We start from the raw sequence: 18,230 nt of genomic DNA, 5'->3' as shown, positions 1-18,230 counted from the left end.
GCAGTCATAAAATTAAAAGACACTTGCACCTTGGAAGGAAAGCTATGACAAGAACCTAGACAGCATATTAAAAACCAGAGACATCATCTTGCCAACAAAAGTCTGTATAGTCAAAGCTATGGTTTTTCCAGGGGTCATGTTCAGCTGTAAAGATGGCTGAATGCTGAAGAATTGATGATTTCAAATTGTGGTGATGGAGAAGACTCTTGAGAGTTCCTGGGACTGCAGGGAGATCAGACCAGTCAATCTTAAAGGAGATCAACCCTGAATATTCACTGGAAGGACTGATGTTGAAGCTGAAGCTCCAGTACTTGGCCACCAGATTCGAAGAGCTGACTCATTGGAAAAGACCCTGTTGCTGAGAAAGATTGAAGGCAAAAGGAGAAGGGGACCACAGAGGACAAGGTAGCTGGATGGCATCACCGACTTAGTGGACATGAATTTGACCAGCTCTGGGAGATAATGAAGGGCAAGGAAGCCTGGTATGCTGTTTCATGCTTTATTCATTTGTGGTAATCTGGGAAGGGAGAACCACGCTGAGTCTAGTTGGAAACTGAACCTAATTGGAAACTGAACTTAGAGTCTCGGTAGAGTTTTCACTATAAGGTAGTATTGGTCATGAATTTCAGATATTTTTTTCCTCCTAAGAGGAATTTTAGTAACAAGGCAGAAAGTGATGTTTCTTCCCCCTTTTGCAGTCAGTGAGTAATAATAGCTATGCAAGTCCCTTTTGTAGGTGATGAGTCAGGACTCCTACAATTATTTTGGCTTTGAGTTAAATTTTAAGTTTTATTCATTTCAGTTTTCAAATACTGTGTTAATATTGTGGAACTATTTTAATACATGTTTCTTTGGTTTAAAATAAATAATTTCATTGGAAATAGATGGGGAAACAGTGGAAACAGTGTCAGACTTAATTTTTTTGGGCTCAAAAATCACTGCAGATGGTGATTGCAGCCATGAAATTAAAAGACCCTTACTCCTTGGAAGGAAAGTTATGACCAACCTAGATAGCATATTCAAAAGCAGATTACTTTGCCAACAAAGGTCGATCTAGTCAAGGCTGTGGTTTTTCCAGTGGTCATGTCTGGATGTGAGAGTTGGATTGTCAAGAAAGCTGAGTGCCGAAGAATTGATGCTTTTGAACTGTGGTGTTGGAGAAGACTCTTGAAGAGTCCCTTGGACTGCAAGGAGATCCAACCAGTCCTTTCTAAAGGAGATCAGTCCTGGGTGTTCTTTGAAAGAACTGATGCTGAAGCTGAAACTCCAATACTTTGGCCACCTCATGTGAAGAGTTGACTCATTGGAAAAGACCCTGATGCTGGGAGGGATTGGGGGCAGGAGGAGAAGGGGATGACAGAGGAAGAGATGGCTGGATGGCATCACCAACTCGATGGACATGAGTTTGAGTAAACTCCCGGAGTTGGTGATGGACAGGGAGGCCTGGCGTGCTGCGATTCATGGGGTCACAAAGAGTCGGACATGACTGAGCAACTGAACTGAACATGATATATTAGTCTTCTAATATTCACCCTTAAATTGGTATATATAAATAGGAAGAGTTTCTCTTTGTTTTTTTAATTTTTTTATTTATTTAGCTGTGCTGGGTCTTAGTAGTGGCATGTGGGATCTGGTTCCCTGACCAGGGATCAAACCTAGGCCCCCTGCCTTGGGAGCACAGAGTCTTAACCACTGAACCACCAGGGGAATCCCGAATGTTTATTTTAATCCTGTACTTTAATATTATTAAGACATGTAAGTTTTGCAATATAGAAAGTAGGAATAAGTTAGTATTATAAATCCAAGTTGAAAAGAATTCTCTTACCAACTGAGAGAAATGTGCTATTATGCATATATATATATTTTTTTTTACTATAATCTCTTTATCTTGGGATCATATGTGCTCAAAGTAGGAAATTTAGAAAGTACATAAAAAGCATAACGAAAAAATAGCAATCACCCATAGTCCAGCCTTCTAAAAGTAACTTGAAAGTGAAAGTCTCTCAGTTGTGTCCGACTCTTTCCGACCCCATGAATTATAAAGTCCATGGAATTCTCCATGCCAGAATACTGGAGTGGGTAGTCTTTCCCTTCTCCAGGGGATCTTCCCAAACCAGGGATTGAACCCAGGTCTCCCACATTGCAGGTGGATTCTTTACCAGCTGAGCCACAAGGGGAGCCCAGAAGTAACTTAGCCATGTTTAATATTTTGTGTATTTCTTTCCATAGTTGTTTCTGTGTTGAATTAAAAATACATTGTAATTCACCTCAGTGTTTACAGCAGCATTATTTACAGTAGCCAAGACATGGAAGCAACCTAAATGTCTCTTGAGAAGTGAATGGACAAAGAAGATGTGGCATATATACACAATAGAATAGTACTCAGCCATAAAATGGAGAAGGCAATGGCAACCCACTCCAGTACTCTTGCCTGGAAAATCCCATGGACGGAGGAGCCTGGTAGGCTACAGTCCATGGGTCGCTAAGAGTCAGACATGACTGAGCGACTTCACTTTCACTTTTCACTTTCATGCATTGAAGAAGGAAATGGCAACCCACTCCAATGTTCTTGCCTGGAGAATCCCAGGGACGGGGGAGCCTGGTGAGCTGCCATCTATGGGGTCGCACAGAGTCGGACACGACTGAAGCGACTTAGCAGCAGCAGCGGCAGCAGCCATAAAAAGAATGAATTAATGCCATTTGCAGCAACATGGTCAGAAAACTAAGATCATGGCATCTGGTTCCATCACTTCATGGCAAATAGATGGGGAAACAATGGAAACAGTGGCAGACTTGGGCTCCAAAATCACTGCAGATGGTGATTGCAGCCATGAAATTAAAAGACACTTACTCCTTGGAAGAAAAGCTATGACCAACCCAGACAGCATATTAAAAAGCAAAGACATTACTTTGCCAACAACGGTCTGTCTAGTCAAGGCTATGGTTTTTCCAGTGGTCATGTATGGATGTGAGAGTTGGACCATAAAGCAAGCTGAGCGCTGAAGAATTGATGCTTTTGAACTGTGGTGTTGGAGAAGACTCTTGAGAGTCCCTTGGACTGCAAGGAGATCCAGCCAGTCCATTCTAAAGGAGATTAGTCCTGGGTTTTCATTGGGGGGACTGATGATAAAGCTGAAACTCTGGCCACCTGATGTGGAGAGCTGACTCATATGAAAAGACTCTGATGCTGGGAAAGATTGAGGGCAGGAGGAGAAGGAGACGACAGAGGATGAGATGGTTGGATGGCATTACTGACACAATGGACATGGGTTTGGGTGGACTCTGGGAGTTTGTCCCTGGGTGGACAGGGAGTCCTGGTGTGCTGTGGTTCATGGGGTCGCAAAGAGTCGGATACGACTGAGCGACTGAACTGAACTGAACTCTCTGTATTTCTTCTCTTTGAGATTTGCAGCATCTGAAAGATTCTTTTTGTTATAGGAGTTTGTTGTGGTTTGACTCTTGAGTGAGACCTGTAATGCATACTTTAATTTAAGGTAGTTGTTGGTTCCCAGATCCCTTTGAGAATCTGATACAAACTATGGATCCTTGCTCTAGCTTCCTCAATCTGTTTCATTTGAAATCTTGGCCTGCCTATTGCACAGATAATATTAATACCTTAGGTTGTCCTTTTACTTTATCTTGAAGTTATTCTTGTGACACTTTTCTGTGATAGATTGAGTTTCCTATATCATATATACATCTTTCTTGGTTAATTTAGTTTTGGCAGAGAACCTTTTAAATTTCCACAAAGCTTGCTGTTGTCTCTCTTTTTTTAAGAAACTTTATTGAGATATAATTTACATACCATGAAGTTCATATCTCCTCGATGTAGGCAACTACAAATCTACTTTCTGTCTTTGTAGATTTGCTTATTCTGGACATTTTGTTTAAATGGAATATAATTTTTAAAATCTTTAAAATATGTATTATTTTAGAATAGATTTAAACTTACAGAAAAGTTGTGAAGATAGTACAGAAGTTGCTATATGCCTCACACGCAGTTGCCCCCAATAGTAATATCATTACACTCATTTGTCACAGTTAGTGAGCCAGTATTGACACATTATTAATTAAAGTGTGGATCTGTTTTCATCCACTCTGCTAGATCTTTGAAATGCACTTTCAAATTTGGGAATTCATGGCACTTAACTTCTGGAAGATTTTGTTGAATTATTTTTTTGATCTTCCCCTTAATTTTCTCTTTATGGGATTCTGTTATTTGGGTATTAGACTTCCTGGACTGACTAGATACTTTATTCATGTTTTCTTAGTTTTTGCATAACTCTACTTCTGTTCTAGTATTCCCGTTCAGGATACCGTATTATAAATAGTAGCTATGTTTGCTTAGGCTTCTTTTAGCTAAATCGTTCAACTGGCTAATTTTCTTTTTGATGACTTCAGCAGTTTTTAAGAATATTGGTCAACTGTTTTGTAGACTGTTCCTCAATTAGGGTCTGTGTGACATTTTTCTTCTTGATTAGACTGGGATTATGGTGTTTTGAGAGGAAGATTACAGAGGTATGTATATCAGGAGTACACACATATTCTGAACATGACTTATCATTGTTGACGTTTATCTTAATCTCCTGGTAGCATTTATCAGGTTTTTCCAATGTTTATCAGGTTTGTCACATTTGGTAGTGTTTGTCAGATTTTTCCTATGAGCAGCCCATACTTAAGGAGTGGGGAGTTATTTTCCACCTCTTTGAGAGCAGAGTATTTATTTACATAAATTATTTGGAACTTTTCTGCACATGAGATTTGTCTCTTCTCCCTTTATTTAATGACTTATTTATATTAGTATCACTCATCACTCATGGATATTGATTTTATTCCTTGGGTTATAATTCAACTTCTTTATTATTACTGTTATTATTGGCCGTGCTGAGCAGCTGGCAGGATTCTGGTTCCCAGACCAGGGATCAAACCCGCCGCCCTCAGCACTGAAAGCATGGTGTCCTGATTATTAGCACGCCAGGAAATTCCCTCAGCTTATTTATTTTGTTGTTCAAATTATTCTAGCTTTGGCCCTTGGAAGATGGTTCAGTGGGCTCTTGTGTCTGATGTGCCTGAATCATTGTGGGACTTTTTTGAATACTTCCTTACTTTTTGGCACTACAAGATGTTCCAGGCTCCTCCTTTATATTTCCTGCTCAGTTAAAGAACCAGCTGTTTCTCTAAGTAGCCTTAAGTCATTTTATTGGAGAATAATATTAGAAACCAAGATCTCGGTATTAGTTGTGCTCATTGTTAATGGGGTACTCTTGCCTCTAAGCCTGATCAATAGTATTTTTGAAACTTTTTTTTCTATATAGTTTTCTGTTTCTTCAGAGTTGCATTAATTGATCGATTGGGTGTGCTGTGCTTGGTGGCTCAGTCACGTCTGACTCTTTGCCACCCATGGACTCTGTAGCCTGCCAGGCTTCTCTGTCCATGGGGATTCTCTGGGCAAGAATACTGGAGTGGGTTGCTATGCCCTCCTCCAGGGAATCTTCCCAACCCAGGGATCAAACCCAGGTCTTCTGCATTGCAGGTTAATTCTTTACCATCTGAGCCAAGAGGGAAGCCCTTGATGTCTTTCTTTAATTGTAGTCTTTCCCCAAATGCCTCATGATCTCTGGCTATGCATTCACATCTAAGAATAGTGCACCAGGAAGCTGATTGGGAAGCTCTGTGTTTGTAGGTGGGGTTTGGTTACTGAGAGGTTAACTACAGAATTGATTTGGCTACATAGTTTTTTTCCTGGGCCACCAGTATCTCTGGGTCTTTTTTCTTGTGCTGGTCAGGTTCATGTAAAAGGCTCCTTAGATCTCCGCCTTGAAGTCATAATCCTTGCTGCCAGTTTTCTTGAGAGCCAAGGGTTTCTTGAAGAGAGGCCAAGGGAAGAGCTCTGGGGGGCTCAATGTTCAGTATGTAAATGTTCTATTTTCCTATTTTTATTTTTTAAAATAATTTTATTTGTTCGTTTATTTTTGGCTGTGCTGGTTCATTGCTGCACAGGCTTTCTCTGGTTGTGGAGAGCAGGGGCTGCTTTTTAGTTGTGGTGTGTGGGCTTCTCATTGTGGTGGTTTCTCTTGTTGCCGAGCAGGGGCTCTAGGGCATGTGGGCTTCAGTAGTTGTGGCACGTGCCCTCAGTATTTGAAGCTTCCAGGCTCTAGAGCACAGGCTCAGTAGTTATGGTACATGGGTTTACCTGCCAGGTGGCATGTGGGATCTTCCCTGACCAGGGTTGAACCCATGTCTTCTGCATTGGCAGGCAGATTCTTTATCACTGAGCCACCAGGGTGGCTCAGACCCTCCTTATATTTATATTGTGAAATGATCACATAAGTCTAGTTAATATCTATCACCAGACATAGTTACAAGTTTTCTTCCTTGTGATGAGAACTTTTACCCTTGAACAGCTTTTAGATATATAGTATATTACTGTTAACTATTGGAAGGACTGATGCTGAAAATGAAACTCCAATACTTTGGCCACCTGATGGGAAGAACTGACTTATAAGAAAAGAACTTGATGCTGGGAAAGATTGAAGGCAGGAGGAGAAGGGGACGACAGAGGATGAGATGGTTGGATGGCATCACCAACTCAATGGACATGAGTGTGAGCAAAACTCTGGGAGTTGGTGATGGACAGGGAAGCCTAGCGTGCTACAGTCCATGGGACCGCAAAAAGTCAGACACAATTGAGTGACTGAACTGAATTGTTAACTATGGTTCAGTTCAGTTCATTCATTCAGTCGTGTCTGACTCCTTGTGACCCCATGAATCGCAGCACGCCAGGCCTCTCTGTCCATCACCAACTCCCTGAGTTTACCCAAACTCATGTCCGTTGAGTTGGTGATGCCATCCAGCCATCTCGTCCTCTGTCGTCCCCTTCTCCTCCTGCCCCCAATCCCTCCCAGCATCAGGGTCTTTTCCAATGAGTCAACTCTTCGCACGAGGTGGCCAAAGTATTGGAGTTTCAGCTTTAGCATCAGTCCTTCCAGTGAACACCCAGGACTGATCTCCTGGTTGGATCTCCTTGCAGTCCAGGGGACTCTTCAAGAGTCTTCTCCAACACCACAGTTCAAAAGCATCAATTCTTCAGCACTCAGCTTTCTTCACAGTCCAGCTCTCGCATCCATACATGACCATTGGAAAAACCATAGCCTTGACTAGACAGACCTTTGTTGGCAAAGTAATGTCTCTTCTTTTTAATATGCTATCTAGGTTGGTCATAACATTCCTTCCAAGTAGTAAGCATCTTTTAATTTCATGGCTGCAGTCACCATCTGCAGTGATTTTGGAGCCCCAGAAAATAAAGTCTGACACTGTTTCCCCATCTATTTACCATGAAGTGATGGGACCGGATGCCATGATCTTAGTTTTCTGAATGTTGAGCTTTAAACCAACTTCTTCACTCTCCTCTTTCACTTTCATCAAGAGGCTTTTTAGTTCCTCTTCACTTTCTGCCATAAGGGTGGTGTCATCTGCATATCTGAGGTTATTAATATATCTCCCAGCAATCTTGATTCCAGCTTGTGCTTCTTCCAGCCCAGTGTTTCTCATGATGTACTCTGCATATAAGTTAAATAAGCAGGGTGACAATATGCAGCCTTGATGCACTCCTTTTCCTATTTGGAACCAGTCTGTTGTTCCATGTCCGGTTCTAACTGTTGCTTCCTGACCTGCATACAGGTTTCTCAAGAGGCAGGTCAGGTGGTCTGGTATTCCCATGTGTTTCAGAATTTTCCACAGTTTATTGTGATCCACACAGTCAAAGGCTTTGACATAGTCAATAAAGCAGAAATAGATGTTTTTCTGGAACTCTCTTGTTTTTTTGATGATCCAGCGGATGTTGGCAATTTGATCTCTGGTTCCTCTGCCTTTTCTAAAACCAGCTTGAACATCAGAAAGTTCATGGTTCACGTGTTGCTGAAGCCTGGCTTGGAGAATTTTGAGCATTACTTTACTAGCGTGTGAGATGAGTGCAATTGTGTGGTAGTTTGAGCAGTCTTGGCATTGCCTTTCTTTGGGATTGGAATGAAAACTGACCTTTTCCAGTTCTGTGGCCACTGCTGAGTTTTCCAAATTTGCTGCCATACTGAGTGCAGCACTTTCACAGCATCATCTTTCAGGATTTGAAATAGCTCAAATGGAATTCTGTCAGCTCCACTAGCTTTGTTCGTAGTGATGCTTTCTAAGTCCCACTTGACTTTACATTCCAGGATGTCTGGCTCTAGGTGAGTGCTCACACCATTGTGATTATCTGGGTCATGAAGACCTTTTTTGTACAGTTCTTCCATGTATTCTTGCCACCTCTTCTTAATATTTTCTGCTTCTGTTAGGTCCATACCATTTCTGTCCTTTATCGAGCCCATCTTTGTATGAAATGTTCCCTTGGTATCTCTAATTTTCTTGAAGAGATCTCTAGTGTTTCCCACTCTGTTGTTTTCTCTATTTTTTTGCATTGATCACTGAGGAAGGCTTTCTTATCTCTGAATTACATCTCCAGGACTTACTTATCTTATAACTGGAAGTTTGTAGCTTCTGACCACAGTCACCCATTTTGCCTTGCCCACTCATTGTTTTATTTACTCATTGTAAAGGATAAACTTTCCTTTTTCTTCTGCAATGGAGGAGCTAGGTGGAGTGGGAAAGGTGTGAGGTCGGGTGGGGTGGGATGGGATGGGGTCCAGCTGGTTGTTTTCTTTTTTAATTGAGATATAATTCATGTAACATAAATGTGTCATTCCGAAGTGTAGACTTTAGTGGTTTTTAGTGTATTCACTGTGTTGTGCAGCCATCACACTATCTAGTTCCAGAACATTTCCATCGTCCCCAAAAGAAACTACATAGCTATTAGCAGTCTGTCCCTTGGTACTACTTTTTGTTTCTACGAATATGCCTATTCTAAACATTTCATATACGTGAAATTGCACAACATGTGGCCTTTTGTGTCTGGCTTCTTTCACTTAGCATAATGTTTTCAAGATTCATTTGTATTGCAGCATATAACAGTACTTCATTTATTTTTATAGCCAAATAATGTTCCATTGTGTAGTTATACAACGTTTTGTATTATCTGTTCATGAGTTGATGCCATCTGGTTCTTAAATAGACTTTCAATTAGTCCTTCTGTTTTTAGCCCCATCTTAATCCCTACTTCCATAAGTACCTGATGCTACAAGTTCTTGAGCTTTTTGGAGAATATCTTCAATTTTTCGTTCTGTAGGTTTATGCTTCCCTAATTCTGGTATTGTTTCAGTGGGATTTGGGGAAGAGAAAGGCAGCAGAGGAATAACCAGTGCTCACAATTTGAGAGGTAGGATTTCTGTGCTTGGTCAGACCCAGTAGTCATTAAGTCATGGAATGATCAAGCTGGAAAAACCTTTACAGATCACCAGTGAGTTCTCCACTTTTTAAAAAAAATCTTTTGTTGAGGAAAGTAAGACCCACAAACTCAGTAAATTGTTAAGGGTCGTACATCTGGTAGTCAAGGTAGGACCTTGACCCTCTCTCCTGCCTTCTACCCTAGTTTCTTACACTCAGTTTAGACTGCTTATTTTAAAATTTGGTATTGAGAGCATGGGAACTGTTGCTCAGATTTGTCCTTTGCTACTTCTTTCTTAGAGATTCTAGTCCAGTGGGTTTACCTAAGCCTGGTCTTCTGGACAGCCCAGCTTTCTAAGTACCCCAGTGTATGCATATGTATAGCCTCTGAGAGCCCTCACTGTGTTAAGAACAGTATGTGTGTTTCCAGCTCACAGGACTGGGTTTGTTAGACTGGCCTGAAATGCCATGAATTTGAGAGCTTTTTACTTCCCCCGCTAAACACCAGCAAATTACATGTCTTAGTTCAATATGTTAGCTCAACAGATGTGTCCTCTGCAGGGTATTCAGCTGGGCTGAAAAGGAGGCAGTCTGCACCTGATAGCTTGCTACTTAAATTCTGTCTTATCTGTGGTTTGGGGCAGTCCTCTTTAGATAGGTACTTGTTAAAATTGGGTCAGTCTCTTGTTAAAATTGGGTACGTGAGAAGTTCAGCCATTTTAAGAATACTAATTGCATGAATTGGACTAGGTGTGGTGCCCTGATGATATCAAGTTGGAGGCAAAGCATCAATAAAGGTAGTGGCCATATGTACAAATCTAGTTAGTCTGACAAAGAAAATACATTGAGAAAGAAAGTGAACAAATTTGCCCCAGGGGAACACGTAGGGGTAACAGATGGTTTCTGTTGCTCTTTCTTTGAAAGCCTGGTAAACAGCTTTCCTGGGTTAATAGTGCCTTGGAAGAGGCCTGTGGCTTGTCCAGATGGGGGCAGCTCACTATCTGCATTGTGGATATTTGTGAGTGTCTGTCTCCTGAGCACCACAGTCATCTAGTGATGGGGGGCCAAGGTACAGGCTGTCTCTTCGAGTGGTTGTCTTCTTCACTTTATGTGGGAGCTGTGAATTTACCTCAACTTTGTGTGTACAAGAGAGAAAGAAGACAGTGATGAGAGCAGTGTAAGATGGTTTTCTTTAGGTACCAAAACTCTGTTGTTAGTCTGTGTTATTTTAAAGCTGTCTCTTATTTAAAAAGTGCTGATAGTAATGAAGTTGTCATCTAAAAGTAATAACAGGTTAATTTAGTTAGAAATTTGCATTTCCTTCTCTTTCTACATTGTGCCCTGTTAGAGTTGACAGAAGGTGATCTCTGATTCCTGCACAAGTTGAGAAATTATCTAGAAGACAAGGAAAATTGAAATGCTGGGGCAGGAAGTGAATCGAAGATACAATAGTTGGTTTTCAACATGCACTGAAAATCTAAATTGAGTTGGGCAGTCAATTTCAGAAATGTTTATAACAGGAAAAATATAGTGAAATCTTTTAATGCAGGAAAGAAATTGATTATAGCATGAGTAGCACTGAATTGGTGACCAGTGTCACTAACAGGATCAGTTCTAGGACATCCCAGGTTGTCATTATGCAAAAGATAGCATAATCATCTGATTATATCCATTCCTAAGGGCTTCTCCGGTGGCTCAGTCGTAAAGAACCCACCTGCCAATGCAGGAGAATCAGGTTCAATCCCTGGGTCAGAAAGATCCCCTGGAGAAGGAAATTGCAACCTACTCCAGTATTCTTGCCTGAGAAATCCCATGGACAGAGGAGCCTTGCGGGCAGCTGAGCATGCTCATACGCATGCATGCATAAATTCCTAGGGAAAAAAAATTTCATCACTCTTGCTGTAGATAATGTGAACTAGACTTTATAGGATTGGTGGTGTTGTGGTGAGAAGAGGCAGTTTATATGACGCTTCTGTCTTAGAGAGGGAGAACATAGCTGTCTTCAAAGAACTCTGTCCCAGGTATAGCTTTGAATGCTGGATTTGTGTTGCCTGCAGCTTCGGCTTTAAAACCTTGGCCGGTTGTTTAAAACATTAAAACACTTTTTTAAAATTAAAAATACACTTTTTAAATACATTAAACTTTTTATTTGAGGTAATTGTAGAATCAGTTATGCTGCTGTAAGAAATAATACAGGGAGATTATTTTCCTTTACCCAATGGTAACATCTTGAAAAACTGTAGTATACTGTTACAACCAGTATATTAACATTGATACATGTTAATATCAGGACATTAACATCCTGATATAGTCAGGATACAGGATAGTTCCATCACCACAAGAATTCTTGGAGTTGTGCTTTTATAGCCTCCCTCCACCCATCCCTGACTTCTGATCATTCATTTCTGTGATGAATGAATGAATACCACTATTGATCTGTTCATTTCTATAATTTTGTCATTACAAGAATGTTATAAAATGGAATCATACAGTATATAACCTCTTCTCATTCTTGTAAGTGCAGGTCTGCAGCAGTGAATTCTCTCAGCTTTGTTTTACCTGAAATGTGTTAATTTTTGCCTTCAATTTTGAAGAATTTTTGTTTGTAAAGTTCTAGATTGACAAGGCTTTTTTTTTCTTTTAGTATATGTAGAATGTTTTCCATGTCTTCTAATCCCTACTGTTTCTGATAAAAAGCAGTAGTAATTTCAATCATTTTTCTACTTAATGTATTCTTTTTCTTTGCTCCACTCAATCTTTTCTCTTAAAATTTTGTTTTTTCAACAATTTAATTGCATATCATTTTCTTGGTATTTATTCTGCTTGGAATTCTTGACTGAGCTTCTTGACTCTGTAAATTTATATCTTTTACCAAATTTGGGAAATTTTTGATCATTATTTCTTCAAATATTCTTTTTAACCGCATTTGCTCTTCTTTCCTTTGGGGCTCCAATTATATGTATGTTAGACTTGCTGTCTCCCATATCTCTGGTTTCCCTCCCTTGGCCCCCCTTTTCTCTCTAATCTTTTTTCTTTCTGTTTTACAGTTTGGTTACTTTGTGGTTGTGGTTGATTTGTTTTTCAGTTCACTAACTCTTCTGCATCTCCATTCTACTTTTCCCATCCATTTAATTATAGTATCTATTTCTTTGCTGAGATTTACTGGCTTTTCATTCATTATGAACACCCCTCTTTTAAATCCTTGACTGCTAAACCAAACATTTGGGTCAATGCAAAGTCAGTTTCTTTTGACTCTTCTCTTGAGAATGGGTCATGTTTCTTGTTTCTTTATATGCTAAACAATTTTAGATTGTGTCCTTGACATTGTATATGGTATGTTATAGAGACTCTGAATTCTGTCACTTTCCTTCAGAGAACATTGAATTTTGTTCGTTTCCCAGCAGTGAGCAGCAGCTTAAATCTCAGTTCAGTTCTTTTAGCCCTAATTTAGCTGTTTGGGGTCTGTTCCATGCACTTATGGTTCAGGGATCAGTCAGAGACTTGAGCAGCATTTATACAGTTAGTGGTACCCCCTCTCTGGCTCTCCTTGGAATTTCCCTCCCTCACTTCTCAGCTGTTATGGTTGCCTTTAAAGTCTGTTCTCTGGTTCTTCAAGCTAATAAGACTGGATTTTTATCTGAATTTTAGCCACCTCTCATGGCACAGACTCGGACCTGCCTAGCCAAAAGGGGACTCTTTTCCAGTGTTATTACCTTTTCCCCAGAGTTGACCCTCCATCTCCTTTCACAATCTGCCTGTTTTTTGTTCTCTATTACCTTTGGATGGGCTTTCATAGTGGCTCAGACTGTAGAGAATCTGCCTGTAGTGCAGGAGACCCGGATTTGGTCCCTGGATGGGAAGATGCACTGGAGAAGGGAATGGCAACCCACTCCAGTATTCTCGCCTGGGAAATTGCATGGACAGAGGAGCCTGGTGGGCTATGGTCCATGGGGTTGCAAAGAGTCAGACAAGACTGAACTACTAACACACACACACACACCTTTGGGTAGTTGTTTTTTATATTTTATCTGGAGTTCATAGTTTATCTGCAAGAGTGTCATAGGAGACTTTCTGCCATGGCTGTAAGTAGAACTTCCATCAAACTAGATATAAATTACTCTTTTGACAAAGTCATTTTTTTGTTGTTGTTTATTTATTCTTTTAGTTTCACCGATACTTATATTATCCTCCCTATGTCTTCCAAGGGACCAGATATAAAAATGTTCTCAGCTTTTTAAAAAAAAAACACTTCAAATTTTATATAAAGCTCCTTTAGTGTGTCCCAACTCTGACTACTGATAGTTTAGAAATTGAATTTATTCATTTTATTTGGTGTATCTAATCTAAGATGTAGGTATAACAGATATATTCTATAAACAGTTTCCCAACTCTGACTACTGATAGTTTAGAAATTGAATTTATTCATTTTATTTGGTGTATCTAATCCAAGATGTAGGTATAACAGATGTATTCTATAAACAGTTTCCCAGGAAATAACGGTTACTTTTATTTTGCTTGAATCTAAGCTAACACTATAATCTGGAGAAGTTAGGTGGTTCAGCATAAACCAGGTTGAGATTTAACTATACTGGGTCTTCCTCAGGTAGACCTACCTTTTCATATCTGCTCTACCACTTAAAACCACAAACATAATAAGTTTAATATAAATGTGGAGGTCTTGATGAACATTTTCTGATGACCTGGACTTCAGACAGAAGTTTTGAGGTATTTTCTATTTTAACTTGCTCACATGAAGCAATCAACATAGGCTTTTCATGGTAAGAATGGAGAAAATAATGTCCTAATTTGGGTCATTATCAACCTGGAAAGCAGTTATTTAGTAGTATGTGTATTTCATTTTAGACTCTGTGAAAACCTGCTCATTTAGGTTAACTTTTAAGTGGTCAAAATATTTTCTGCCCAAATGAGAAATATTTGGAGCTGTGGTTTTAACTTTTTTGAGTCATGAAATCCTTTGAGATCTGATAGAAATTGTGTTTTCTCCCCAGAAAAATGCAGACGTCTTCCTACAAAAATTTGTAAAGCATTGCAGAGTTTAGGGGTTCCTTTGAAGCTTCTCAGCATCAGCATCCCTCATTCAGGGTTATTCAAATCAAGCTAGTACTAAGAAGCTAATAGCAATACAAATGTCAGTTTGTTTCTGGCTTGGCCAAAGCAGGACAAGTAAACAAAGAACCTATTAGAAGTCCTTGTAAGGCATGCAGGCTTTTAAAGAAAATCTGTTGTGATTTTATCTGAACTGTACTTTCCAGAGGGCAGATTCACAAAGATAGATTGATACCTAGTTGACTAATTTTTCAGTTGTTGTTAGAAATGGGCCTTAGTTTTGATGTTCAGACCTGCTGACATTTGTGTTGGGCAAATAATTAGTTATTGTTTATAGAACAATGGAACAGCTGTGGTTGTGATGTCATATTCCTGGTATTGTTTGAATTTCCAGAGGTCTAAATAACTGAGGATTTAAGGGACCTGTGACATGTGTAGGTTTGAGGAGATAGGGCTATCTAGATGTTCCTGAGGCAATATGTGTGTGTTGCTTATTCTCTGAAAAACTCAGCCCTCAGTAAATGAACAGTGATTAAGTTGTTTTTAATAAAAAGATCTTAGGTTTGTGATCTCCTTTCTCTGTTACTTTATGACACTTCATATGGTGTCTATAATGAACATGATTTGGTCTCAGGGCCCTTATACCTATTCTTTACACATTATCTTTCCCCTTGCAGTGAAAATACTATGCTCCTGCTACTGGTTCAGTCTAATACACAGCAGGACTTTTGTCTAAGAGGCACTGTCTGCTGTGCGTTTACTCAGAAACTGACTATTTAACAAGACTTCTGTACTCAGCTTGTTTAAAGAAGGAGTAGGAACTGGAGAGGTGGTGGTGGGGACTGAGGATCTGAAGACCACTTCTGTGATCGTAGCTTTCCTCCTCCTCTTTGTCTACATTCCAGGTCAGCTCATCATGTTCACTTTTGGCTCCATTCTTCATCTCACTGCTTTGAAATTCTCCCCCTAAATAGTCCCCTGTTTGATCTTTTGGATGCTCTTCAGGTCTTAGCGAGTACCTCATAGCCATCTGAGGAAAATGTCTTTCTCTGAAGGCTTTCATATAGGACATTGCTAACCGCCCTGACTCCTGTGTATGTTCAGATGTTTTGTGGTTTTTACTGAGGGGATTTTTTAGCCTACTAAGAAAGAAATGAGAAAACTGACAATTAAAAGTAAAGAAGCTTATGAGGAAGAAATAGTTTATCTTCTCTCAGAATTGGATACAGTTTAAAAATACATTCTGAGACTGTCAGAATGTAGACAAGATCTTTTGTCAGCTGCTTGCAGTTTAATTACTTTGTACAGTGAGTGCAGGCTTGCATGGGTGGGCTCTTTGCACTCTGCAGGTGTTAGTGAAAGCTCCGAGACTCTCTTGACATAGCTGTAGGGCTTTGTTGCATTGCTTCCAATATCACCAGCTGCCTGCTGATTTTGCAAGTTTTCTTCAGTGAACATTACCAAATGTATTTTGAGAAATGAAACTTGCTAGATACGAGTTTCAGAAAAATCAGTTTGAAAGAAGGGATTGGATGTGAGAGAAATTGAAATTGTAGAACTTGCTTTATTAACAGAAAGAAGGTTGGGCCTTGTCAGAAGTTGAAGATTATGAATAAGTGGGCTTATGATGACAATGATGGACAGAACCTGACAGAAAATGGATGTGAAGGTTTTAATTATAAAAGCAGTAACTTTCTGACTGGAATGATTATTAGTTTCTGGAACAGGTGCCTTAGAATTAATATAAACTTTTTTTCTCCCAGAAGCTTTCAAGATGCCTCTCAGTTCAGTTCAGTTCAGTCGCTCAGTTGTGTCCGACTCTTTGCGACCCCATGAATCCCAGCATGCCAGGCCTCCCTGTCCATCACCAACTCCTGGAGTTCACTCAGACTCATGTCCATCGAGTCAGTGATGCCATCCAGCCATCTCATCCTCTGTCGTCCCCTTCTCCTACTGCCCCCAATCCCTCCCAGCATCAGGCTGATTTAAAGTGAAGGACTGTCTGACTTTAGGTTCATCCCAATCTTGTGTTGGTGAGAAGTGCATCTTCCTTAATAATCACCAGCCTCCTGGGGTTCTAAGCCAACTTAGAAAAACTTTAGTTTGAGCAGAATTTATTCTGGCAACTGGAACACATGAACAGGATCCTGTGCAAGTGTGCTCTGAATGGATAGATCACATAAGCTGGAGCCTCCCACCTAATAACCTCCCTGCAAAATTGTTATTTGTATATGTTCTTTTTCCTATAGAATGTTTCATATACGTTTGATGGAACGGTTCTTGAGGATAGGTGGTTCATCTCTATCCTCCACAGTACCTAAGGCCCTTGTATAACACGATTACTCAGTAAATAGATATGTAATTTAATTGAATTGTCCTTGGTCATGTTTCCCACATATTTTTCCATGATTACTAGTAAATTTATATGTTTGAAATATTTAGGTGCATTTAATTTGTCCCCTTCTCCCTCATTCCTTGGGAAAAACAATATTTGGTGGTATACTTTCAGAGAAAGCACTACTGGCTTTATAGTACTTTAATCTATTGAGCTCTTTATCCCATTATACTATATTGTAATGTTTTTCAAGCTGTGAATCGTGGCCATTAGTAGGTCTGCAGGTAGCATTTTGGTTTTAAATGATGTAGAGTAGAAATTATGAAAAGATATCTCATGTAGTAAGGGTAAGTATTTTTTGGGTGAAATTTTTGTTTTAAGTGAATTTATGTATACGTAATATGTATGTGTTTATTGCTTCATGATGTAAACTTTGTTTCATACTGGAGTCATGGTCAAAAAAGTTTGAATAACATTGCATTATTGTAATCCTGTGTTATTTTATTTATCATATAGCATTATGCCAGTACATACAGGCTTCTAAAGCCAGGGATGGTGCCAGCTCTTTCATTTCAAGTACAACTGAAGGTAAAAACAAACTTGAAAACACCCGTAGCGTTCTGGTGGCTCTTATATAAGTCTCTCCGGTGGCATTTTGTACCCTTTGACATTCTAACTTTCTTATGCCTTTTCCGACCAATACATTTTTCATATTCCTATCCTTCTAGGTGGTGGGTTCTTTGATTCTTCCTCTTTTCTCCTTAATGTCCTTATTTCTGTGTATTCTTAATGCTTTTAGGAGGGGACGGAGGAAACAAAGGAGAATTTCAGAAATTTCAAATGATTCTCAACTGACAAATAACTCATTTATCCTGAAAAATCCGCCTTGTATTTTTTCAGAGATCATAGAAATGCATACTTTATTTTGAATTTAAAATAATTTATGCTTCTGTCATGTTTTCAGTTGACTTTTACCAAAGTAAATGTTGCTTTTAGGGAAAAAAAATGATACAGTCTTTCATCTTTCCTTGTGTTTTCTCCCCTCTTCTCCCAGTAAGATTAACTATTGGATTTGTAGTAATGATTTCATTTTAAAGAAAAGCCAAGGTATCTAGCAGTATCCAGTATTAACCATGCTAAACTTTTCCAGCTTCTTTACTGATCTATAATCTAATAACTATAATGCCTTTCCTGTTCTTAGATGGTTGACATACTAACCTTTTGCCTTCATTTCTGTACCTTGCTGGACTGCCAAGCTCAGATATTCATAACCCTGTGTTTCAAGGGACTTTGTGGAGATGATTTGCTTCGTTCTTTTTCTTGCAGGAGAAAATTTTGAGCAGACACCGTTGAGACGAACATTCAAGTCTAAGGTCCTTGCACGATATCCTGAGAATGTGGACTGGAATCCCTTTGACCAAGATGCAGTGGGAATGGTTAGTATTTGTTAGCTACAAGTGTGAGATAATTTACAGAGTAATTTACAGTAGGATTGTAAGTCCAGACTATGGTA

General features: G+C 39.5%; 1 protein-coding gene across 2 annotated transcripts in view; it reads left to right on the top strand.

Annotated features, from left to right (window-relative positions):
* DENND5A (DENN domain containing 5A) overlaps positions 1–18,230 on the top strand; it is a 94,243-nt gene that overhangs the window by 25,624 nt on the left and 50,389 nt on the right. For both annotated transcript variants that reach the window (XM_070383904.1, XM_070383903.1), the window contains exons 2-3: positions 17,234–17,305; positions 18,044–18,153. In XM_070383904.1, the coding sequence (XP_070240005.1) occupies positions 17,234–17,305; positions 18,044–18,153 (182 nt within the window). The remainder of the gene's footprint in view (positions 1–17,233; positions 17,306–18,043; positions 18,154–18,230) is intronic.

This window comes from Bos mutus, chromosome 15, assembly GCF_027580195.1.
Source record: "Bos mutus isolate GX-2022 chromosome 15, NWIPB_WYAK_1.1, whole genome shotgun sequence".
NCBI lineage: Eukaryota > Metazoa > Chordata > Mammalia > Artiodactyla > Bovidae > Bos > Bos mutus.
This window is presented reverse-complemented; position numbering and strand designations above follow the sequence as displayed.